This window comes from Xyrauchen texanus, chromosome 44 (assembly GCF_025860055.1).
Source record: "Xyrauchen texanus isolate HMW12.3.18 chromosome 44, RBS_HiC_50CHRs, whole genome shotgun sequence".
NCBI classification, from domain to species: Eukaryota; Metazoa; Chordata; class Actinopteri; order Cypriniformes; family Catostomidae; genus Xyrauchen; species Xyrauchen texanus.
This window is the reverse complement of record NC_068319.1, coordinates 22435471-22461378: the sequence shown is the minus strand read 5'-3', so window position 1 is coordinate 22461378 and position 25908 is coordinate 22435471. Positions and strand designations below refer to the sequence as shown.

General features: G+C 37.6%; 1 protein-coding gene across 1 annotated transcript in view; it reads left to right on the top strand.

Moving 5' to 3' along the window:
- kcnn2 (potassium calcium-activated channel subfamily N member 2) overlaps nt 1-25908 on the top strand; it is a 70251-nt gene that overhangs the window by 34411 nt on the left and 9932 nt on the right. Inside the window, exons 5-7 of the mRNA XM_052117355.1 lie at nt 2132-2273; nt 2581-2691; nt 9255-9382. Coding sequence (XP_051973315.1) covers nt 2132-2273; nt 2581-2691; nt 9255-9382 — 381 coding nt within the window. The remainder of the gene's footprint in view (nt 1-2131; nt 2274-2580; nt 2692-9254; nt 9383-25908) is intronic.

The window sequence follows — 25908 nt, the reverse complement described above, 5'->3', positions numbered from 1 at the left end:
GTAGAGTCACATGGCGTAACCTCCTCGTGGTCGCAATTAGGGGTTCTCGCTCTCAATAGGGCATGTGGAAAGTTGTGCGTGGAGCGCAGAGAGTAGCATGAGCCTCCACATGTGGAGTCTCTGCGGTGTCATGCACAACGAGCCATGTGATATGATGTGCGGTTTGAAGGTCTCAGAAGCGGAGGCAATTGAGATTTATCCTCCGCCAACCGGATTGAGGTGAGTAACCATGCCACCACGAGAACCTACTAAGTAGTGGGAATTTGGTATTCAAAATTGGAAGAAAAAGGGGATAAAATAAAAAATGGATGAATGCCATAAAAAGCAAACATTTTAGCTACAGTAAGGCACTTACATTGAACGTGAATGGGGCCAGTATGTTAAAATAAACATTGTTTCAAAAGTATACTCTCAAAAAAAATAGCTCTCTGGCTGAACTTGATTTAAAGTATACTCTTTAATTTGTACCCTATTAAAAAAAGTTTAACATGAATTGTAATTTTGCCATATATGAAGGAAATCATGGCCACTCACATTAAAATGAAGACTCCGGTCACATCATTAACCTTATAAAAGCTGTTTTATTCTACATGGAGAGGGTCCACACATGGGGGCTGCCATGATAGAATCACATGACCAGCCGAATACTATTCGCTTAATCTCAGTAACCGTCCTGTTATTTGACACTTTCACTCATTAATTAAAGTAATCACGGCTGACTGTGAATACTACATTTCTACAATGACATCTGAAACTGAAAACTATTGATGTTAAATGATTCTGCATCCAAGCCTCTAGATGTGCAAGAGAAGGTGAGACATGCATTTTGGGTGATCTGATGACATGGGGTCAGCACTAAATACAGGTCTAAACATTTTGTGAACAGATCAAAAATGCATGTGTCCACATCGCATTAGAGGTGTTTGCGTTTGTGCTTAGATTAAATGTCAACTGCATCTGGGAGAAACAGCATGCCGTTTTTGTCGCATTTGTCATTTCTGACTTTGTTGCATTTTATTATCATGCAGTAACACACTGACATAGTGATTGAAGTATGTCGTCATGAAACCCTCCCCTCAAAGTCCGAACATAAGTGATCACAGAAAACACATTTAAGTGACCAGGTATAAACAGCGATGTGTCTCACTGGTCACCCGAGACGCATCATTATACCAGCATCATTATACCAGATGGAAGCGGGTCCCTAGAGTAACCAATCTCTGTCAGCTTGAATTATATCAATATTTTATATTATAGATCTGCTTCTGGTGTCTGTTAGCTTTAGATATTTTTTGCAAAATTGTATGTGGTTGTTATTCAATTGTAGAGTGCATCAAAACTTAAGGCTAATGACCACATTTTAGCCAAACATGACTTCACCTCGACAACTTTATGCAAAATTTGAGTTTTTAAATAATGTTTCTAACATATATAATGTTTATGTCTTGTAGCTATTTTTTGAAACAGTGAGTATTTTAACATTAATGGACTCGTCCCATTGAATTCCATTGTAAGTGCCTCACTGTAACCATGAAAATTAACTTGTATTAAACCCATAACATTCATTTAAGTGTCTAAATACCATTTTGGACCCACTGTATATGTTGAAACTGTGTAAATGAGTAATAAGTTGGTTGTTATGTGTTGAAGTATTGTTTAAAAATATTCAATTAGGTGAGTTGACTTTGTGGTAAACCGGCTAATTTTCAGTTCACAGGTTCCGAAGTATCAAAACACACCATTATAGAGAAAAAAGATACTCTGCCTTTCTCTCAACCTGTTAAACCATATAGAGTATCAAATCTCTCATGTTGCATACCTGGAGGCCCCCGTGTGTGCTGCGTAACTTTTTAAACAGCAGTTAAATAGACTTGGAAAATAAGTCAATTGTGTCCCCAGCTAGAAGTCAGCTAGATCCCTCAATTAGCCAATTACGTATTAGCTCACAACAACAACAAGTCCTTGAACAATCAAAAACTGCTTAAATGTATAATGTGACACAAATCAGCAAAAAAAAAAAAAAGTTCCTGATTGATTGTCCTTTATACAAATTTTTCAGTCACATGTGAATGCAGAATAATTACATATATTATAATGTTTATTTGATTTGTTTTTTACTGATTTCCCTTAGATACCATGACAACATGGATGTAACAAGCAACTTTCTAGGAGCCATGTGGTTGATCTCAATAACTTTTCTAACCATTGGATATGGGGATATGGTCCCCAACACATACTGTGGAAAAGGGGTCTGTCTCCTTACTGGCATTATGGCAAGTGATGTGTTTTAATGTTGCATGTAGTTTGCTTTAGACCTCAAACTCAAGGGGATAATTTGCCTAAAAATAAAAATTGTATTTACTCACCCTAATGTCATTACAAACCCATATGACTTTCATGGTGACTGATGCTAACAACAAACTCTTTTGTGTTCCATGGAAGACAAAAAAAGTAATATGGGTCTAAAACAACATGAGGGTCGATAGTAATGGCAGATTTCCTTTATTAGGTTTCATTTGAACAATTATTTTAAGGCTGATTATAGAAATGTGTTTGGTGTTTTTGTTTGTTTTTTGTCAGGGTGCCGGATGCACTGCTTTGGTGGTTGCTGTGGTTGCAAAAAAACTGGAATTAACCAAAGCTGAAAAACATGTACATAACTTTATGATGGACACCCAACTGACAAAAAGGGTAAGTTTGAACTCCCTAGTCTGTACCTCATGGCATTGTTCAGTCCCAGTTTTTCTTAATCCCTTTAAAACCGTGAAAATAATGTCCAGCTTATGCAAAGTGGAAAATGAGGTCTACACTCAGGTGCATCTATTGGGACAGTCTGCTTACAGTTTTGGGACTGGTTAACCGTATAAATGTTCAGTACAGTGATTAATTTTCTAATGTTTTTCAGTGGGAATTTCACCAAGAATAATAAGTGGTTTATGACATCAGCTAAATGTTTGGGGTCTCATTCTTCAAAGTGGCTTACTTGGTTAGCCAGATAAGTTGGCATAAATTATGCACAAACCAACAATTTTTTTTGTTCTTTCATAGATAAATATCACAGCATTTATGTTACATAAAATAACAAAATAAGGCCTGAAAACATCCATGACACAAATAAGAGGCACCTACAGGTAATGTGGTAGAAATATTCATATGAATATACACTCACCTAAAGGATTATTAGGAACACCTGTTCAATTTCTCATGAATGCAATTATCTAATCAACCAATCACATGGCAGTTGCTTTAATGCATTTAGGGGTGTGGTCCTGGTCAAGACAATCTCCTGAACTCCAAACTGAATGTCTTAATGGGAAAGAAAGGTGATTTAAGCAATTTTGAGCGTGGCATGGTTGTTGGTGCCAGACGGGCCGGTCTGAGTATTTCACAATCTGCTCAGTTACTGGGATTTTCACGCACAACCATTTCTAGGGTTTACAAAGAATGGTGTGAAAAGGGAAAAACATCCAGTATGCGGCAGTCCTGTGGGTGAAAATGCCTTGTTGATGCTAGAGGTCAGAGGAGAATGGGCCGACTGATTCAAGCTGATAGAAGAGCAACTTTGCCTGAAATAACCACTCGTTACAACCGAGGTATGCAGCAAAGCATTTGTGAAGCCACAACACGCACAACCTTGAGGCGGATGGGCTACAACAGCAGAAGACCCCACCGGGTACCACTCATCTCCACTACAAATAGGAAAAAGAGGCTACAATTTGCAAGAGCTCACCAAAATTGGACAGTTGAAGACTGGAAAAATGTTGCCTGGTCTGATGAGTCTCGATTTCTGTTGAGACATTCAGATGGTAGAGTCAGAATTTGGCGTAAACAGAATGAGAACATGGATCCATCATGCCTTGTTACCACTGTGCAGGCTGGTGGTGGTGGAGTAATGGTGTGGGGGATGTTTTCTTGGCACACTTTAGGCCTACCCGAGCATTGTTTCTGACCATGTCCATCCCTTTATGGCCACCATGTACCCATCCTCTGATGGCTACTTCCAGCAGGATAATGCACCATGTCACAAAGCTCGAATCATTTCAAATTGGTTTCTTGAACATGACAATGAGTTCACTGTACTAAAATGGCCCCCACAGTCACCAGATCTCAACCCAATAGAGCATCTTTGGGATGTGGTGGAACGGGAGCTTCATGCCCTGGATGTGCATCCCACAAATCTCCATCAACTGCAAGATGCTATCCTATCAATATGGGCCAACATTTCCAAAGAATGCTTTCAGCACCTTGTTGAATCAATGCCACGTAGAATTAAGGCAGTTCTGAAGGCGAAAGGGGGTCAAACACAGTATTAGTATGGTGTTCCTAATAATCCTTTAGGTGAGTGTAGAAGACTTCAATAGCACATTAATAGACAAATAACATATCAAATGAAAGCTTTCATTCTCAGGAATGCAACATTATTGTGTATTTTGTTACACTAGTACCATAGTTTGAAAGATTTTCAAAAAGAATCACAAAGTGAAATATGATTTCTGTAAGACATCAAATACAAATGTCTCATTTATGTGCCGATCACTGCTGCTGTACGCCTCAAATAGTTTAAACATTTTAGCTGCTTTCACCTTAGGCAGTTTTCAAAAATTTGGCAATCTTTTTACTTGTCTATGAGTTTGCTTGTGTGAATAATCCAATGTTATATCTTTAGATGTCCAGACAAAATATGCTGTCCAGCAGGAAAAGCATGCTATACAAATCATTGGAAATATAAATTATCGACCAATGCTGATAAAATGCTATAAATCATCGCAAAGTGGAGGATCTCAGCTTCTAGTTAATAATGTCAAGTCATATGTTCAAGTCAACAAGCAATAATTCAAGTTAATGTTATCGACAACGTCCTCAATAAACAAGGACCTTGTTTAGACAATCGACAACGAAGCCGGATCTGGCATTCCACTTAATCAAAATTGTCAGAGCATCTAAAAATGAAACAAACCAGGATTATATCTTTAATGCATCCTTTATATAAGTACAAATAATAAGGAAACAGGTCATGTAAATAAACAAACTCAGAAACTGGCGTTTCTCAGTGTGAATTACATCCCAATTCCCAATCTAAGAGGGAGAGATTGAATCTTCCCCCAGCTAATGCACATTCTGGTGTGGAGACGCTTGTCACTCACACACGTTTACTGCAAAGAGATTATAACGTGATGACTCGTGACGCAGCGAATCATAATATATGTGTCACTGAATGTATCTTATCGTGAATAAAATCGGCGACACGCAGCTCTGTAAGAAGAGAGAGTTTGTTTTTTGTGAGTTAAAAATTGATCGATGTGAACATAAAGGTAAGAGAGTGTAGTTTTAGCCCATTATACACAACATCAAAAAATATTTTGGGGCCTGGGTAGCTCAGGGAGTATTGACACTGACTCGTGAGTTTGAATCCAGGGTGTGCTGAGTGACTCCAGCCAGGTCTCCTAAGAAACCAAGTTGGCCCGGTTGCTAGGGAAGGTAGAGTCATGTAGGATAACCTCCTCGTGTGGTTCGTTCTCAGTGGGGTTCATGGTGAGTTATGCGTGGATGCCGCGGAGAATAGCGTGAAGCCTCCACATGCGCTATGTCTCCGTGGTGGCGTGCTCAAGAAGCCACACGATAAGATGCGTGGATTGATGGTCTCAGACGTGGAGGCAACTGAGATTCGTCCTCCACCACCCAGATTGAGGCGAGTCACTACACCACCACAAGGACTTAGAGCACAATGGGAATTGGGCATTCCAAATTGGGGAGAAAAAGGGGAGAAAATGAAAATACAGTATATATATAGCAGGGCTCGACATTAAGGCTTGTCTGCTTGTCCGGGACAAGTGGATTTTTTGTAGGACAAGTAGAAGAGAAAATTAGTTGTCCGACCGGACAAGTTAAATTTCAAACAAAATAAAATGCCATGTTACTACACGTTATGTGCCACTCATTACGTCTATTTTACAGATTTAATTTAATCGATTTGAAACTAACACATTTTTTAATAAACACAAGATTTTGACGCATATCCAAGGGTTTGTGCGGAGTGTGGAGCGCGCACTGCATGGAACAGAGGCGCTGGCGCGAACACTTGCGTTTTCCTATCAACAGTGGAAACAACTTAAATACTCTATCATTTCTGGTCATACTGAAAATAATAATACATAATTTGCAACTACTTTTATTTGTGTAAATTCACAATAACAAGAAAACGTGCTTTTGCAAAATAAAATAAAACAATCAGGCGGGCTTTGGTCTCCGTGAACTGAAACTGAACTGAAACAAAATATAGTCTATGTAACGTTAGGATAAAGCTTGAAATGTCCACTTTTAAAGAACCAATTCGAATCGAAAGAAAATAGCCTAACGTTACCGTCTGATTATGCAATCCATATGAATTTCTCTCTAAAGGCGCATCCGCTTTACATCGGAGATGGAGGTATATTTCCAGCAAACACTGATTTAGAAAACATTAAAATGCCTCGTTATTTTTTCAGGTTATAAACAGAAAAGCTCCAAAAACAAGAAGTCACCTTAAACCAACAACATACGAATTAAAACGGGAACGAAATTTTTTAACCAAATGGAAAGATGAATTCGACTGTGTTATTTATGAAGACGGAGTAATGTTCTGTGGCGTCTGTCGGGCGCAACCCAACCTGGCTGACAAGTAAGTGACGTTAGCTAGCTAACTTAGCGTCGGCAGCTGTGTAGCTACTGTAAGCAAGCATTAAAAGCATTAAAGCATTAGTTCACCTCAAAATGAAAATTCCATCTAATTTTCTCCTCCAACTTCAAAATCGTCCGACATCTTTGTTTTATTTTATAATTATTAATAAAAAATAATATTTCGTGACGTTTCCAACGTCGCAGACCAGCACAAGACCAACAATTGTGGTTATAAAAAGTATAAATATTTTTTTTTTTAGAAAATGAACGATCGTTTCGCTAGATAAAGACCCAATTCCTCAGCTGGGAACGTGCACAGCCCTTTGAAGCACTTCAAAGCCCTTTTAAACTGCATCGATTTGGACTTCAACGTGTTGTTAAACTTAATCATATTTATTTAGGCATATCATATCAGTTATTTGCCTAGGCATTGTTTCTAATTTAAAATAATCTATTATTTAGATTTCATTTCAACTTTATTTCAATTGCTGAGCAATGGTTGCGCTTGAAGTCCATTGTGTGGAGAAAAATCCTGAAATGTTTTCCTCAAAAAATTTAATTTCTTTTCCACTGAAGAAAGAAAGACATGAACATCTTGGATGGCATTGGGGTGAGTAAATTATCATAAAATTTTCATTTTGAGGTGAACTAATCCTTTAACAGCATTTGTATTGGTTGTACAATGTACATAGTTAAATATTACTATTAGCCATTTGCCTACTTTAGCAAGTCACAGTATTTCCAAGCCCTGATAATGTACTGAACTGTAACTGAGATGACGCAGTAAATAATTCCTCTTTCAAGTAACTGCACGGTCTGTATGTTACCAAAGGATCTTGGGACGAAGCTGCAAAACAGTACATAACAGAAATTGTGTAAATGTTTTAAATGCTTTCAATGGTTTGTTCGAATTCTGCATTAGCAAAACACAAAAAAATAAATGAAATTATAAATCTTTACCCGGGCAAGTGACTTTTGTGCAAGGACAGGTGAAACATAAATTTACTTGTCCGAAGGACAAGTGCCTCAAAAAGTTAATGTCAAGCCCTGTATATAGTGTATAATGTAAGTAAAAAAGTTGGCTTGTTTTCCAATATAATTTTCTACAACTCCTTTAAAACAATGTACATTTAATTTAGGATCTATACTGCAGAAGAAAAGAAATTTAATATAAGAAATTTTTTTATAATATATTTAATATTTAAATATTTTTTATAGAGTATATTTTTTCTTTACTGCACTATCAAAAGTATGTACAAATAAAAAAATACACTTTTTTTCCTTGTAATTTAGTGAATGTCATTTGGAGATATTTTTAATAGATGATTTTGATAATCGGCCAAATAATTGTTCTAATAATCGTTATATTAGTCAATTATCAAAATAATCGTTAGTTGCAACCCTACTTCTAGTCCACTCAGAGGCCGAGATATTTGATTAAACTGTTTGGGGGGTTTTTCTATTCATCTTAAGATTGTAAACATATACAATATTATTAAGTAATAATTGGAGTCTTTTTTTATTTTAGGTGTTTTTCTGAAAAATGAGACCAATTTTTGTCAATTAGTCCACAGTATGTGTGAATGGGGAGGTTTTAAATTTGAGTGTGAAAATTGCAGGCAGCAGCTAAAAAGTTCCCCAGAGCTGAATAGGTTAATGCTACCAAAACAGCTTAATATTTAATCCACAAATTACTCTGCATTTGTTCAAGAAAAGTTTTATTTCCTTAAAATGCACAATCAATTATAGCTACCTTTTCTCTGCGCACTAATATAGCAAGCGATGTCGGAAGATGTTATCTGCAACAACTGATCTAGAGACAAATTTGTTTTTAGAAAAGTGAGAATTATCTTACTCAGGCAGTGGACTGAGTGAGATCATTCCGCTAAAAATTCTCTATGCGTGAGCGGAGGTCAAATGCGCAATTGTATGTTGGAGGCATGAAAGCAGAATGCTGCACCAGCAAATTAGACCACACTGATTTGCAGGATCATACAATTGTATTAGTTTTGATGCACAGATTTTGTGTGTATGTGTTCACCGGTAAGGAAAATTGCTTTGCCATTATACAGTATTATTAGACTTACATATTCAATTGAGGGTGCTTAGCAACAAGGAAAGACTCTTCAAAGGCAGAGCAAGTTATTACACTGAAGAAAGATTACAAAGACATTTTTTTGGGGGGGAATTGCACACACTGATGAATCCTGCACAATAAGACAGGAGCATGTAAATAAGGTACGTAACGTGTCAATTTATATTTTATTTTGACTCTTAAGTTTTGGGTTAGGGGCATTTTTATCAACTCAACTTTTTATCATTTTTATTAAGGGTGATAGGAAAGTTGCTCCAGGATCAACAAAGGATCTTGATTCAGGAACATGTCGAACTAGGCTAAATCATGTTAAGACAGCCACATATCTGACTTCTCAGAACTGCTCACTGGCTGGCTAACTTTTCTAGTGGTTATCCCAGGTTCATGCCATTATATAAACTTACCTCGCAAACCAAGTAGGCCAAGCCATGTTTAAAGAACGAGACCCAGGAGAGCTCAGCAGAAACAATGACTGAATATTTTGATCCTAACACTCCCGCAGGTGAAAAACACAGCTGCTAATGTACTCAGGGAGACGTGGCTTATTTATAAAAATACCAAGCTGGTGAGGAAGATGGACCATGCCAAAGTCAGGAAACATCAGCGCAAGTTCCTTCAAGCCATTCACCAGTAAGTCACACCCCTGGAGACCTGTAAGGACTTCTCACGCTCTTTATGCTTGTTTCAGTTTTTTGATGAGCTTTAAACGGTTTAAGCTCTGAATTGTTTGACACCTGTAGCCCAGGATAGGGTTTGTTGTTGAGATATTTATTTTTCTCAAGCTTGGATGGTTAAATCCATTTGTACCAGTGGATACTTTAGATATTTAGTGTCGGTTTTTGGATTGAAGCTTGGGCAAATATTTTTTCTTCCATTCTAGAGTTAATTCAGCACTAAGTCAGGCACTAGTGAGGACACTTAACTTGTCCCCGACAGTCTCACTCTTGGTATTTTTGGGCAATCTAAAAGAGGAAGTAAGTGTCCTGTAAATGTCACTCTCTTCCAGTGACTGATTATTTGGGATACCCATAAGGCAAGATGGTTATAAAGCCACCTCATTTCAGTTTGAAACCCTCTGGGTGTGTCATTTCTTTCTGTTTGTTTTATTTCCAACCACTCTCTGAGATACTGGCTCAAAATTGTGGTCTTGTAATGTTGGGTTATATAATACTTTTCTTTGTGTCCATAGAAGAAAATGTCTCTCCTCTACAAAACAATGCAAAAAGTTAGGGCTGCACAATAATGATAAAAATAATAATGGTTGATTATTTCTATTGATATTGTAACCACGGTTATTAATTTCAATTAATAGAATTACATTACAATACTTATTGTGTGTAGGACAACTGCATGCTATTGTCTTTATGTAGGATACACATTCAAAACAAGCTAAGAACTATGTTACTGTGTTTATTTTATACATCAGTAAATGAAGACAGCACCTAAACGGTTAACTATAAACTAAATGTTTTGTAAATGATATGCAGAATACAGCAATGTGAAAATACTAAAAGCTCCCATCCCAAATATAATAATAATAATAATAACTTTATTCTTATATAGCGCCTTTAAAGCAGCTTCTCAAGGCGCTTTACATAATAAAACAAGCAAAACAAAAATACATCACAGAAAGGAAAAAAACAAAAAAAAAACAAGATAAAATACAATAAAATAAAAGTCAAATAAAAGCTAGCCTAAAAAAATGCGTTTTCAATAAAGATTTGAAATTACTTAAAGACTGTGCATCTCTAATATTTGAAGGGAGTGCATTCCAAAGTCTAGGAGCATAGGATGAGAAAGCCCTATCCCCTACAGTACGCAACCGAGTCTGTGGGACTGCCAATAGACCAGCTTGTGAAGAGCGTAAATGACGCTTGGGTGTGTATAAAGTTAAAAGCGCAGACAAATACTGCGGTGCCAGACCATGCAGTGCCTTATATGTGAGCATAAGTATTTTAAAATACTTATGCCAGTGCAAAGCCAGTGCAAAGACTTTAAAATAGGCCAGTGCAAAGACTTTAAAATAGGTGTAATATGCTCATTTCTTCTGATTCCAGTCAAGATCCTAGCAGCAGAATTTTGAACACATTGTAATTTGTTCAGTGTGGTTTTTGGAACTCCAGCAAGAAGTGCATTGCAATAGTCAATGCGAGAAAAAACTAAAAGTATTGATAAGCCTTTCAGTCACAGAGAGGGATAACATAGAGCGAAGTCTGGCAATATTTCTGAGATGAAAATAAGAGTTCTTAACAATGTACCGCACATGAGAGTCGAAGGACAGACTAGAATCAAATATAACTCCCAAGTTTTTTAACTTAGTCTGTGCCTCCAAGTCAGTCCCATCTATGTTCAGAATTAGTGAACCAGCCTTACGAAGCTGATGAGGAGTGCCAATAAGCAAGAACTCAGTCTTATCATTATTTAGACACAAAACATTTTGAGACATCCATGTTTTTATCTCAGAAATACAGTGTGTTAAAAAAGAACATCCAGATTTTGACCAGGCTTAGAGTGAATATAAATCTGAGTGTCATCTGCATAACAGTGATAATTAAGTCCAAGTGATCTTAGTAGCAGTCCGAGTGGAAAGATGTAAATGCTAAAAAGTAAGGGACCAAGAATTGAACCTTGGGGAACACCCGTACGGACAGAACCAATCTCAGACCGAAAACCATTCATACAAACAAACTGTTTACGATGCGAGAGATAAGATCTAAACCAGGTTAATACAGTCTCAGAAACACCAAAGACATTTTCCAGACGGTTTAGTAGAAGATTGTGATTAACAGTATCAAAAGCGGCACTAAGATCGAGAAGGATAAGAATGGAAAGAGAACCAGAATCTGAGGCTATTAACAGGTCATTGGTGACCTTAACCTCAGTACTATGAAATTTTCGAAAACCAGACTGAAGGGGCTCAAAAAGATTATTTACTGAGAGATGACTATGTAGCTGCAAAGCCACAACACGTTCCAAAATTTTTGCCAGAAAAGGAAGATTTGATATAGGGCGATAGTTATTTATGTTATCCAACTCTGCATCACGCTTCTTCGGAACAGGCGTTACAGCAGCAGTTTTCAATGCTGCAGGGACAACACCAGAACACAAAGATTCATTGACAATGCCAAGAACAACTATATAAATATAATCACTGAAGATGTTTAAATGGCCCATTAGAGTCCGTTGTTTTGAGATATTCTCACGAAACCTGTCAAGAAAATTTGCTTTCCATATTTAACCCCAAATCAATACAAAAAAATCTGAAATTGTATTTTGTATTTTTGCATTGTGACATTATTTATGAATACCATTAAGATATTTTGCATTTTTAAATTATTTTCAGGACAGTTAAGCACATTTTACCCCAATTCTCATATTTTAATGATTCTCATTAAGTAACACAGTCATGTATTACAGTATAAAAAGATACGATTGTAATTTTTTAAATTAAAATAACTAAAAAGTGAATGAACGTAACAAAAAAAGTACTACTTTGATTAATAAATACTTTACAATTTAAAATATATATGCTGTCATGCACTAAAAAATATATTTTGTGGTGAAGTAAATCTAGCAGAAAAGATGAAATACATTCTACTTTGAATAAGTTAAAGTGTAAACTTGAAAGTATTAAGTAAATTCTACATTTGTACTTCAAATCAGACATCTAAAAATGAATGCTCTAGTTTTAAGTAGATATTATTCATGTTTGTATGTTATCTTTACAATATGTCATGTATCATGTTTCAATCTTAAAATAGAAAATTTTGTCATATTTATTTATTTTTATTTGCACATTTTTAAGGAAATTTAACAGGTAAATAAGATAAGTCAATTTTACTTAACTTTTTCAAAGCAGGTGTTCCCAGCATGCACCGGGGCTTGGATAATTAAAGAGCTTGCATGGTTTTACTGTTTGCTCATTCATTTTTCATGTTCATTTTGCTGTTACGTTTGGAAACTTCTTGATTTGTGAAGTCTGAAGTAAATTTTCTTTTCAAAATGACCTGTTATTGATCTTAAAAATGACCTTTTTGGAGGTTTCCGTATGTAATGTGGTACATGCTTAAACGTGTTTATAGGGAGTTAAAAATGTGAAATGTTCCAAAACATTTCATTTAAATTTTCCTTATTATACATCAGATTTGTAAGTAAAAAGTTACTGTATTATCTGAATTGTTTCAGAAAAATTTACTCACTTAAATCAATATTATGTAGTGAAGTCGATTTTACCTAATATTACACCATTGAAATTTACTTGGAAAAACTGTGCACAAAAACATGTGGAATAAAAATGTATTAAATCTTACTAGTCATTTTTTTGACTGCGAATATCATAATGTGAAACTGAAAATTAGGGGTAAAATGTTCCCATTGTCATGAAAAGAATGTCACATTGTAAAAAAATCTTAACAGCCCTAAAAACAGGCTTTGTGATATATGCACTTATTTGTTTCTTTTGATTTTAGAGTACAATATGATCAGGACATTTTAGAATCATGAAACTGAATAAATTCCCATGATTCACCATTGCATTAATGTACACAAAGACCCAACCTCTGCGAAAAATACGTTGTATATAAAATAAATTACGAACAGGAGTAGCTCAAATCAACACTTTTTATAATTAGTTGATCGCGACAGCTATGATCATAATCTAAATATTTTATTCATTAATAAGTATAAATAATATAAATAATGAATTGTGTAGCCCAACAAAAAGCCCCTTGTGAAATAGCAAATGGTTGTACATTTTTAAATATTCTTGAGATAGACCTTAGAAAATACTTCTTTAAATACATTTTTCTCAAGTTATTTCTAATATCTCACAGCAAAAAGTATCAAAGCAGTGAGGTAGCTTTGAAGTCCACAGCTCGCGCTGTAATTGTGGGCCATGTAAGCAAATATTAAATGAGGAGCGTCTCTAAGGCAATTGGAAACCATGACGGATGTGGAGAGTATATCCTATCGTCCTTTACTCTTTTTCTATATTCATGAAGGTGTCTGGACGAGTTTCACATCCTTTTATTTTAAACTTCTGTCAGACTCTCTCAGTCTTTCTCTCTTTTCTGTACTCATTTAAACTTTATCACTTTGTCCCATTTTTCATTTGCTCTATAACATGTGCGTTGTGTCCACTTCAACATTAGCTACAGAGGAAACACTGTAAAATTTTGCCACAAGATTTGCGCCGTTATGCCTTTAAAATGTATGTTTGCAATTTTGAGCTTGAGGAGAGAAAATTGAGCATCTTGCTCATGCAGACAAATATTCATTATTGATGGATGCTGTTTCAGAATAATTAGCTAAAACAAAAATGTAAGGCTGAGAGAAAGCCAACAGAAAACATACAGATTTCATTTCTGAGTTCATTCATTTGCATTCATTAGTATTTCATTAGTGATGTTTGCTAAGGCAAGTACTGCCAGAATTGTCTCCACATCCACCCAGAACACCCCAGCAACCACTTAGCAACGTATTAAAAACATTTAGAACACCCTAGCATTGTGGCTGTGAGAACACCACTCAAATTTTATTCTGAAAATGTTAAAATCTATTTTTTCTTGATTCTCAATCACCTTGATTCTTTAGTTTATAGTGTTATTTAGACAATGTATTCTTTGTTAAGATTAATGTACTGAGTTTTTCATTCTCCACAAGATGTAATCAGATGCCTTTGGACTTGGTTTACGTGCTACATCAACTAATAACGCCCAGGGTAACATCACACAGTGATTTCACTCTTTTTATAGGCACTGAGCTGAAAGAAAATGGTGTGTAGTTGCTTCGAGCAGTGAGGTTGGGAATACAGGGGATATAAACCATAGACCACTGCTCATACATGACACTGCAAGATTAATGATCAAATCACTCTTGGCTCACTGGTAATTAGACTGCAGTCTGTGTAATATAATTTGTGTGTGCCAGTGTTTCCTAAAGAATTATATTTTTGCAACAGAGGATTTCCCTGTTCAACCCCCTTCCAAAGCTGATCCTTATTACACACAGTATAAACAAAAACAATGCTATTTTAATAAATTTTTTAAGGTTTTCAAGATTTAAGTTATAGATTCATTTAAATTATTTAAAGAAAAGCGCTGTTACTATGTATCAAAGGTGTATTTTTTACTACCAAGCTATATCAAGGGACCAGAATATTGGGGTGTGCCAGTAAGCAACTACCTAGCAACCACCCAAAATGCCCTAGTAACCACCTAACAATGTTCTAGCAATCACTCAGACATAAGGTTGCCAACTGGATAATGCCGAATCATCCCTTATTTGAGGGAACAAAATTGTATTCCGTATGAAATCCATATGGGATGCTGTTCGTCCCGTATTTTAGTGTCTCACACCCAAACTGCTGAGAATGATTCACAAACCAAGAGTAATGGATATTAAATGCACCTTTTGCGTGAGTCGTGTGTGATATCGGCTTTTAAACCTTACACGGACGCGACACTTGACAGAAGTGGTCGGGAAAAGATCAGCGCATGTTGTCTGTCTTGTTTTCAGTCAGAAGCAGGAGAATTTTGTCAAACATATAGCATGAGTGCATGGTAATTATTTCTCCAAGTTTAATTGAGTCCAAAAACCCCAGTAATTACACTGCATTGCATAAGTCAGTGCTCATTCTGGAAGAGAGACTTAGCTAAATGACGGTGAGAAAAACAGCAGATGTAGAAAAGTACAGGTACTGGATCATTTAAAAAGCTTAATGTGATTTTCTTTAATTTCCCTTATGATAAAAAACTAGTTACTGCCAAAACAATGACACTGTAATTCAAGGAATTTCATGTTAAGCATTTTCTCTCTCATAAAAATCCATTATAATGTACAGTTGCTTAGAACAGCATTAAGACTTTGTGGCAGCGGGGGCGTGGTCAAGCGCCCGTCCGGGAGAGAGAAGCGGTAAGGGCGCTCACACCTGGGCCAAATTATGACTAACACCTGTCTCTAATTGCAGTAGAGCGAGGAGAGCGGTTAAAAAGCCAGCAGCCTCAGAGCAGAGGGAAGACGACCGTGCAAGCCAACCCAGTGCGCTTGTGTCTTTGTGTGAACTAGTGTGTAAATTATTGTGAGACATACGGCAATTAAAGCCTTACCTTTTTTGTTGAAACCTTCGTTTCCTGTCCTGCTTCCCGTGAGAGTTCCACAGACTTGTACAGAGACAATGGCCCTGGAAGGCCAAATAATTTTTTTTGTGATATATATACTATTTTTAGCACATTAGTCATATACCGTTAACAAAGTGATGATCACAATTTTTAAAAGAAGGTTGATTCAGTCAATTGTTTTTCTATGTAAACAAGCTCTATGTGGACCTCTTTAACCATTGAGCAGGGTCACACGCAGGAGCCCTGCTGAAAAAAAAGTCCCCATATTTAAAGCTGGAATGTCCCACATTTGGCTGGAAAAAAAAATTTGAAAAGAAAGAACCCTATTCAGACAGCCCTACAAATGCTAAGCAACCACCTATCAACATCCAAGAATCTACCCAGAAATACATAGCAACCTCCTAGCAATATCCTAGCAACTATCCAGAATGCACTAGCAACTAGCTACCACCTAGCAACCACCCAGATTCCCTTAGCAACCAACTAACAACATTCTAGCACTCACCTTTACACAGCGAAATTCCACAGGCAAATATGTGCAGATGCTGAGCAAGTGTGAAATAAGCAAAAAAAATTCTGAGAGTGAAGTTGGAAAAAAACTCGCTGCTGAAATTATATCCTTTCCCATTATGAATATTCAGTGTTGCTGTGTACGAAGCACCGCCCACACAGAAATCACAGCCAAACCAAACAAGTTCCTAATGGTCAACGTCGAAAGATCACCACAAACTTGAACTCCACGCGAAATACGCAAGGGGAGATTCTTTGGCACCAGACGTCAATTGCGCAAAATTCGTGATTGCACAGATTCCGATTGAGATGACTATTTTGCCCATGTAATTTTGCTGTGCAATGGGATGTGTGACTACGCCTTAAGACAGCACCTAGCAAAGTCCTAGAAACTATCCAGAATGCAGTGGCAACTAGTTACCACCTAGCAATGTCCTAACAACCACCTTGCCATATCATAGGAACCACCCAGAATTCAATAGCAACTAACTACAACCTAGTAATGTCCTAGCAAAAACCTAGCAATGATCTAACAATATCCTAGCAACCACTCAGAATGCTGTAGTAACCACCTACAATGTTCTAGCAATCATTCAGACAGCCCAAAATTCACTTGGCTACCACCAAGCAACATCCTAGCATAAATCCAGAGTCCCCTAGCAACCACCAAGCAATGTTCTAGCAATCACTCCGACAGCCCTACAAACACTTAGCAGCCTCCTAGTAACATCCTAACAACTACACAGAGTCCCCTAGCAACAACCTAAAAACAGCTGTCTGTGTAATTCTGGCAATCACTCAAATAGCCCTACCAATCTAGCAACGTCCTAGCAACTATCCAGAATGCACCAGCAAGTGCTTAGCTACCACCTAGCAACCACCCAGAGTCCCCTAGCTGCCACCAAGCAACATTCCAAGAATAACTCAGATGCCCTAGCAACCACCACAATTGTCAGACACCATTGAGAGTAAAGACTTGCGGTTTAGTAAGTGAGTCAGATTTGAATTTTAATTCAGTGAAGGATTCGTTACACTGATAACTTGTGTGTTCATTAGTCATGAGTCTTTTTAAACAATTGATTAAAGAACCAGTTCATAAGAATCATTTGTTTGGGAATTGGACTAACCTAGTCACAATTTGTTTTTGCTTGTTTACAGCCATTATTTTGCATTACAAAATCGTATTATCTTGTCACAGATAGATGGTGTGTGGTGTATGTCCATATGGTGTGTGTGTGTGCATGCCTTCATTTAGCTGCCATTGCAAGCCATATCTTAATACCGCCCAGTTTGCTTTTCACTAATGGTCCTGTGTGTGTCCTTTAACACTGAATTCATGGCATTTTGCATATAAGGACAACTAGGATCGATTTCTACTCATCAAGGCTGTTCTAATCACACGTTAGACCAGAGCCTGGTCTAGAATACAGAGTAGTATAGCTAGTTGATGGCATGAAATTATCTTCATGCCATCTTTAGGCCAAGGTAAGTTTTAGATGTCCTACACATCTTACGAGGCCACACAGCAAATAAGGGAGCGTATCTTTTGCTAGTTGGAGTTCTGTTTGTCCTTTGTTGTGGATGCAGGTGCTGTACTGCGATAAGAACAGAGAGGTAAGGTGCAAATGCGCCGTCAACAGGCCGATGATGATGGCATATCATGATCAAGGTGACATGCTGGTGGCTTTGGGGATGGGAAGATAATGTCTACAGCACGGGTGTCAAACTCATTTTAGGTTCCGGGCCAGATTGGATTGAGCGTCCACTTATGCAAGCTGATTTTTTTATTTGATAAACCGGAAATAGCACATACTCAATATTTGCCCACATGTCCAGAATCAACTGTGCTGTTTTAAAGGTTCACTCTGTAATTTTTTCCTCATTACAAAATAGTACTTTTTTAAAAATCTGTTTAACATCAGGTATACTTACATGAGATGAAGAATCCAGTCATATTAATAGTGTAATAAAAGCCGTTTTATTTTACATGGAGATAGACTGCAGCAAAATTAGCAACAGGTTAATATTTTGTATATTCCTTCTACCTGTCCATGTTATCATTATTGCCATTAGTGACTTGTACAAACTTCATTCATAGTGGGCAAAAAAACTGGGGCCTTGGTATTAAGATGCATTTTGGGTGGTCAGATCACAAGTGGACAAGTGAGACACATCATTGTAAACACTTGTAATGTCGTAATATGTGTCTATTTTGACCACTTGTGTTCGATTTTTTGAGGGAAGGGCCTTTGATTTCATGACAACATGCATCAATCATTAAGTCAGTCATTTCTGTGTTCCTGTATGTTGATATCAGGCACACTTAAGTAGTTCCTTAAAGTTCTTATGCATGTAATCGTATTTGCTTTTTAAAATGTTCAGATTAGATGGTTATTTCCTTTTAAAACTGCACATAACCGGCATAGTTCAACTCTTTGTTTTAGTGCATCGGTTGATGACAGGTGAGAAGGCGGCACTTTACTGCTGTTTGAACACATTCGAACAAATTCGTTTTTGACCACTTTTGACCACCTCCAAATGGACCCCAGTTTACATCCCAGTTTAGTCTTTAGCATCATCTCGTTTCAAACAAACCATAATACCAGCTGTAAATGGGCCTGTGTTGCCCTGGGAAGCATGAATTGGTGCATAACATGGGCAAGGGCCAATTCAATGAAAGGTTCTGCCACTTTAAAGGTACCCCCAGGAATAATTATTGTTTATGTTGTGATGACACCTAGTGCCATAGATGAAGCTTCTCACAAAAATAGAAGTTTCCAATTAAAGCTGATGTATGTAACTTTTTCTGTGTTAAAATATTTTCTTCTATCCCCTTAAAGGGTAACTAAACACCTGCTCAGAGTCTGACTCCACCCACTAGAAATATTTGAAAATGCAGGAAAAGTGGGCAGACCCCGGCGGGGATAGGGGGGCACCTGAGACTCGTAGTGACGGATTAATTGACAGCTGCTGTCAGACTCTATGTTATTATTATTATTCCTCACACGGTCGCAAGACGACATGTACATGAATCTGGCGTGGTGAGCTGGAACCTGATTACGCCAGCTGTCACCGCTTACGTCACGAAGTACCGCAACAGCCAATAGGAAAATTCAACTGCAGTAGCCACCGTTTCAACTGAAGAGGGCAGCACTCAGACGTTTTTACACCATATATTGTAGAATTAAAACACTTTATACACAAATGTCAAAAATTACTTGAATCAATGACCAGTACTAATAAAGCCCCATGCTTACAGATCATTAACTAAAAAAAGTTGGTTTAGGGTTTAGTTACCCTTTAATATGCGGAGACATCTATGAGTAAGCCATTCATACGTCCATTTTCTCAAAATCTGTCTGCCTGTTGCACTATGAATATTGCTCTGTTTGGGCGACCTGCTTAAACCTGTCCGAGCAATGTTACTCAACCAATAAAATTCAACAAGTCTTGCCGGATTGGTTTCCTCCAATGACCATATTTGCCCCTTGTGGCTGCATTTTAGTCACCCCCTGGTCGACAGTATGTGTATGCAGAGCGCAACGATTTCACTACTGATACTGATGAGGATCCTAGACCATATGTTTGATTCGCTAAAAAATTTTGCACGTCATCTAGAGACACTCGTGACAAAAAACGTATGAGATTTATTACGATTGATGGACCAAACCATTCTCCTATTCGACTGCGAGAACGCCAAAATGGGTGTGAGGCTCTATCTTCGCAACTCTTAAGAGTACTGACGAAACTTGCTAGATCATCGTGGCATTTCGACCAAGCCCTTACAACACCATATCAATTTGGTGATAGCACCACCTATTGGTCTAAAGTTATAAGCACTTGTATAACACTATAAGTGGTCAAATTAATGTCTTTTTTCACCACTCTGCTTAAAATCATCACCAGAATTCTATATTCAAATGTTTGCATTTGGTGTGCCTGGGTCCCTAATTGCTACTTGCAGCTATATCTGCAATTGTGTTTCTCCTCTTGGGAAGTTCCTACTTGAGAATTCATAAGTTGTAATTATGAATGAATGTGATCTCAAGTGATTTTGTTTGGAATACAATAGACATTTTGGACAATGTCATATTTTTTTCCCTCTTTTACAATTACCGACTACCACAGGAAGCTTTTTTAGTACTATTGCAAATAAATTAAGAGCAAATAATGTGCATATCATGTGTAAATTATGCTTTATCTGTAATTCTTGTACTGCCACAGAGAATGATAGAAAATGTAGTTTTGTCATCCAAGCTTGTCAGCTCATAAACTTGCTAAATGAGTGTTTCCACTCTTCTTCATCAACAGTACACAAAATGCACACATACTAAACTGTATAGTTAGCATTCTCAACTAGAGCTCATTATGATCAATACCAATTAGCTTCCACAGTGATTCTTGAATTAGCATGCCACCAACACAAAACGTCAGCTCTCAAAAAAATTTTTATGACGTTCATGTGCACTCATCTCCTAGATACAATAATTTTGACATAATTTCAAGGCAGCAGGAGACCAGAATGGCAAGTACGGTGGATGATGTTGTGTAGGAAGGATGTGTGTTGGTGGTTTGGGAACATCAACCTAAAATAAGTGTTCATCAGATGAATGTGTATATCAATGAGGGTTGCAGGGGAGATCTGAGACAAATTATCATGCCACATTTTAACTGTTGTGATAATTCATTTTGTCTATTTTATGTTTCCTTTTTTTCCTGTTTGTTTCAACACAATGCAATAGAGCTCGGAAGTAAGTCTTCGCCTCGCCTTTAGAAACAGATCTGTTGTGTGCATGCAAATGAGATCTTGTATATCTGTAAAATGAACAGAGCAGAAAAACATGTAAACGCCCTCATTTGATAAGTGAAATTCATTCATTAAAAAACGTAAGTACATCAAGTACATCACATATAAATGAACTTTTTGACCTATTTGCACTATTTCACTATTTGGTTGAATCTCACAAAACCTGTCAAAAACATATCCAGGTCATATTTCACCCCAAAATCTAAAGATTTTTTTTTTTTATTTGCTTAAAGAAAATTAAGCTTAATTTAAGGACCAGTAAGATTTTGGTAACACTTTACAATAAGGCTGTATTCATAACATGGAATAAGACTTAAGCACACCTTTATAGCACTTTTTAATCTTGGTTATAATTGATTTCAACATATACTAATACATTTTGTTAACAAATGTAGACTTATTGTAAAGTGTTACCAAGATTTTTTGCATTGTGATATTATTTTCATGACACTAGGGTTAGGTTAGGGTTTTGGGTCAGGTTAGGGGTTAGGTTATTCAAATATTTATATCTCATGGTATTATTTTTGGACTACATTTAATTTATGCTGATCTTAAAAAAAATATTGCATTACAATAATCTTTTTATTGTAATCCTGGAAAATTATTTAGATTTTGGGGTAAACAAATTGACATGTTTTTGTGAGATTCAGCATTTTAGAGTTCACACTTCTCAGCTGCATCATCATAAAATATTACCAACACAAAACGAACCAATTCAAACCAGCTTTACATTTACATTTTATCAAATGAATTTCAGTTATTAATAAGAGAGGGTGTTTTTCCTTCCATTGTTGCATGAATGTGATGATTGGGGACCTTTAATCAGACTGATTAAAAACTTTGCTTCCATGAACCAAAAGATGATGTCTAGACGCTCCACTGAATTGTTTAATTTATGTTCAGTTTCTCAAATCTGTTCCATATGGCCTTAAAACAACTTTGGACTCATGGAATCTGAGTTGCTTCTGAGTCAGACCAACATTTGTCTCTGCATACCCCCCTTCCAAACACCCCTCCACCACCTCTTCATTTACCACTTGGATGACTGGTAACAGTGGACATTAGTGAAGGTACAGATGAGTCGTATCTTGGATTACCACAGCTGCCAGTCGACATGGATATGTCCCCCCAAATCTCCACCGTGCGCAGTCAACTGTGGCATTTCTGCATACCGAATTACATCCTGAAGCTTATGCGACGAGGCATACAGGCATAAAGATTGTTTCAGCTGCACAGCCCAGCAATGAACAATTTAAATAGACAAAAATAAAAGTTCTGTCATCTTTTACACTTCCTCATGTTGTTCCAAACCCAAATGGAGATGCTACTGCATGATGTTCACACTGATATTTTCCTGACAATGAAACTAAATCATGACTAAGTGCTACCTGAAGACATATGATAGCTTTGTGTGCAGAGCAGGCCAAAATGTAAGTCTTTATTCACTGAAAATTCTGTAAATCAAAATTACAATTGGTTAAGAGACAAATGAGAACCAGTGACTTTAGTTCTGATGTGCTATATTTAAATATATACAGTGAGGAAAATAAGTATTTGAACACCCTGCTATTTTGCAAGTTCTCCCACTTAGAAATCATGGAGGGGTCTGAAATTGTCATCGTAGGTGCATGACCACTATGAGAGACATAATCTAAAAAAAAAAAATCCAGAAATCACAATGTATGATTTTTTAACTATTTATTTGTATGATACAGCTGCAAATAAGTATTTGAACACCTGAGAAGATCAATGTTAATATTTGGTACAGTAGCCTTTGTTTGCAATTACAGAGGTCAAACGTTTCCTGTAGTTTTTCCACCAGGTTTGCACACACTGCAGGAGGGATTTTGGCCCACTCCTCAACACAGATCTTCTCTAGATCAGTCAGGTTTCGGGGCTGTCGCTGAGAAACACGGAGTTTGAGCTCCCTCCAAAGATTCTCTATTGGGTTTAGGTCTGGAGACTGGCTAGGCCACGCCAGAACCTTGATATGCTTCTTACAGAGCCACTCCTTGGTTATCCTGGCTGTGTGCTTCGGGTCATTGTCATGTTGGAAGACCCAGCCTTGACCCATCTTCAATGCTCTAACTGAGGGAAGGAGGTTGTTCCCCAAAATCTCGCAATACATGGCCCCGGTCATCCTCTCCTTAATACAGTGCAGTCAGCCCTGTCCCATGTGCAGAAAAACACCCCCAAAGCATGATGCTACCACCCCCATGCTTCACAGTAGGGATGGTGTTCTTGGGATGGTACTCATCACTCTTCTTCCTCCAAACACGGTTAGTGGAATTATGACCAAAAAGTTCTATTTTGGTCTCATCTGACCACATGACTTTCTCTCATGACTCCTCTGGATCATCCAAATGGTCAATGGCAAACTTAAGACGGGCCTTGACATGTGCTGGTTTAAGCAGGGGAACCTTCCATGCCATGCATGATTTCAAACCATGACGTCTTAGTGTATTACCAACAGTAACCTTGGAAACGGTGGTCCCAGCTCTTTTCAGGTCATTGACCAGCTCCTCCCGTGTAGTTCTGGGCTGATTTCTCACCTTTCTTAGGATCATTGAGACCCCACGAGGTGAGATCTTGCATGGAGCCCCAGTCCGAGGGAGATTGACAGTCATGTTTAGCTCCTTCCATTTTCTAATGATTGCTCCAACAGTGGACCTTTTTCACCAAGCTGCTTGGCAATTTCCCCGTAGCCCTTTCCAGCCTTGTGGAGGTGTACAATTTTGTCTCTAGTGTCTTTGGACAGCTCTTTGGTCTTGGCCATGTTAGTAGTTGGATTCTTACTGATTGTATGGGGTGGACAGGTGTCTTTATGCAGCTATCGACCTCAAACAGGTGCATCTAATTTAGGATAATAAATGGAGTGGAGGTGGACATTTTAAAGGCAGACTAACAGGTCTTTGAGGGTCAGAATTCTAGCTGATAGACAGGTGTTCAAATACTTATTTGCAGCTGTATCATACAAATAAATAGTTAAAAAATCATATATTGTGATTTCTGGATTTTTTTTTTTAGATTATGTCTCTCACAGTGGACATGCACCTACGATGACAATTTCAGACCCCTCCATGATTTCCAAGTGGGAGAACTTGCAAAATAGCAGGGTGTTCAAATACTTATTTTCCTCACTGTATATATACAAACGTGAAGGAGATTTGAAAGTTGCCATAAAGGAAAAGATTATCAGTGAATAATGACTTACATTTTAGTCTTTCCTCACACATAGCTATCATATGGCTTAAGAAGATGTGGAATATGAGCACAAGACATATGGACTACTTTCGGTGTACATTCTACTTTTTGTCATTTTTGAAGCTTAAAAGCCCTTGGTCACCATTCAGTTTCATTGTGTGATACATAGCAGCATTAACATTCTGCTAAACGTCTCCTTTTGTGTTCTACAAAGGAAAGTCATAGGGGTTTGGAATGGCATAAGGGTGAGTAAATAATGACAGAATTTTCATTTTTATGTGAACTATACAGGTGAAACTCGAAAAATTAGAATATCGTGCAAAAGTTCATTAATTTCAGTAATTCAACTTAAAAGGTGAAACTAATATATTATATAGACTCATTACAAGCAAAGTAAGATATTTCAAGCCTTTATTTGATATAATTTTGATGATTATGGCTTACAGCTTATGAAAACCCCAAATTCAGAATCTCAGAAAATTAGAATATTACATGAAATCAATAAAAAAAAAGGATTTTAAATACAGAAATGTCGGCCCTCTGAAAAGTATAATCATGCATATGTACTCAGTACTTGGTTTGGGCCCCTTTTGCATTAATTACTGCCTCAATGCGGCGTGGCATGGATGCTATCAGCCTGCGGCACTGCTGAGGTGTTATGGAAGACCAAGATGCTTCAATAGCGGCCTTCAGCTCTTCTGCATTGTTTGGTCTCATGTCTCATCTTTCTCTTGGCAATGCCCCATAGATTCTCTATGAGGTTCAGGTCAGGCGAGTTTGCTGGCCAATCAAGCACAGTAATACCATGGTCATTGAACCAGGTTTTGGTACTTTTGGCAGTGTGGGCAGGTGCCAAGTCCTGCTGGAAAATGAAGTCAGCATCTCCATAAAGCTTGTCTGCTGAAGGAAGCATGAAGTGCTCTAAAATGTCCCGGTAGACGGCTGCGTTGACTCTGGACTTAATAAAGCACAGTGGACCAACACCAGCCGATGACATGGCTCCCCAAACCAACACAGACTGTGGAAACTTCACACTGGACTTCAAGCATCTTGGATTGTGTGCCTCTCCATTCTTCCTCCAGACTCTGGGACCTTGGTTTCCAAATGAGATGCAAAATTTGGTCTCATCAGAAAAGAGGACTTTGGACCACTGAGCAACAGACCAGTTCTTTTTTTTCTTTAGCCCAGGTAAGACGTTTGACATTTGAAGCCCATGTCCAGGACCCGTCTGTGTGTGGTGGCTCTTGATGCAGTAACTCCAGCCTCAGTCCACTCCTTGTGAAGCTCCACCACACATTTGAATGGCCTTTTCCTGACAATCCTCTCCAGGCTACGGTCATCCCTGCTGCTTGTGCTCCTTTTTCTTCCACACTTTTCCTTTCCACTTAACTTTCCATTAATGTGCTTTGATACAGCACTTTGAGAACATCCAACTTCTTTTGCAATTACCTTTGAGGCTTTCCCTCCTTGTGGAGGGTGTCAATGATGGTTTTCTGCACAACTGTCAGGTCAGCAGT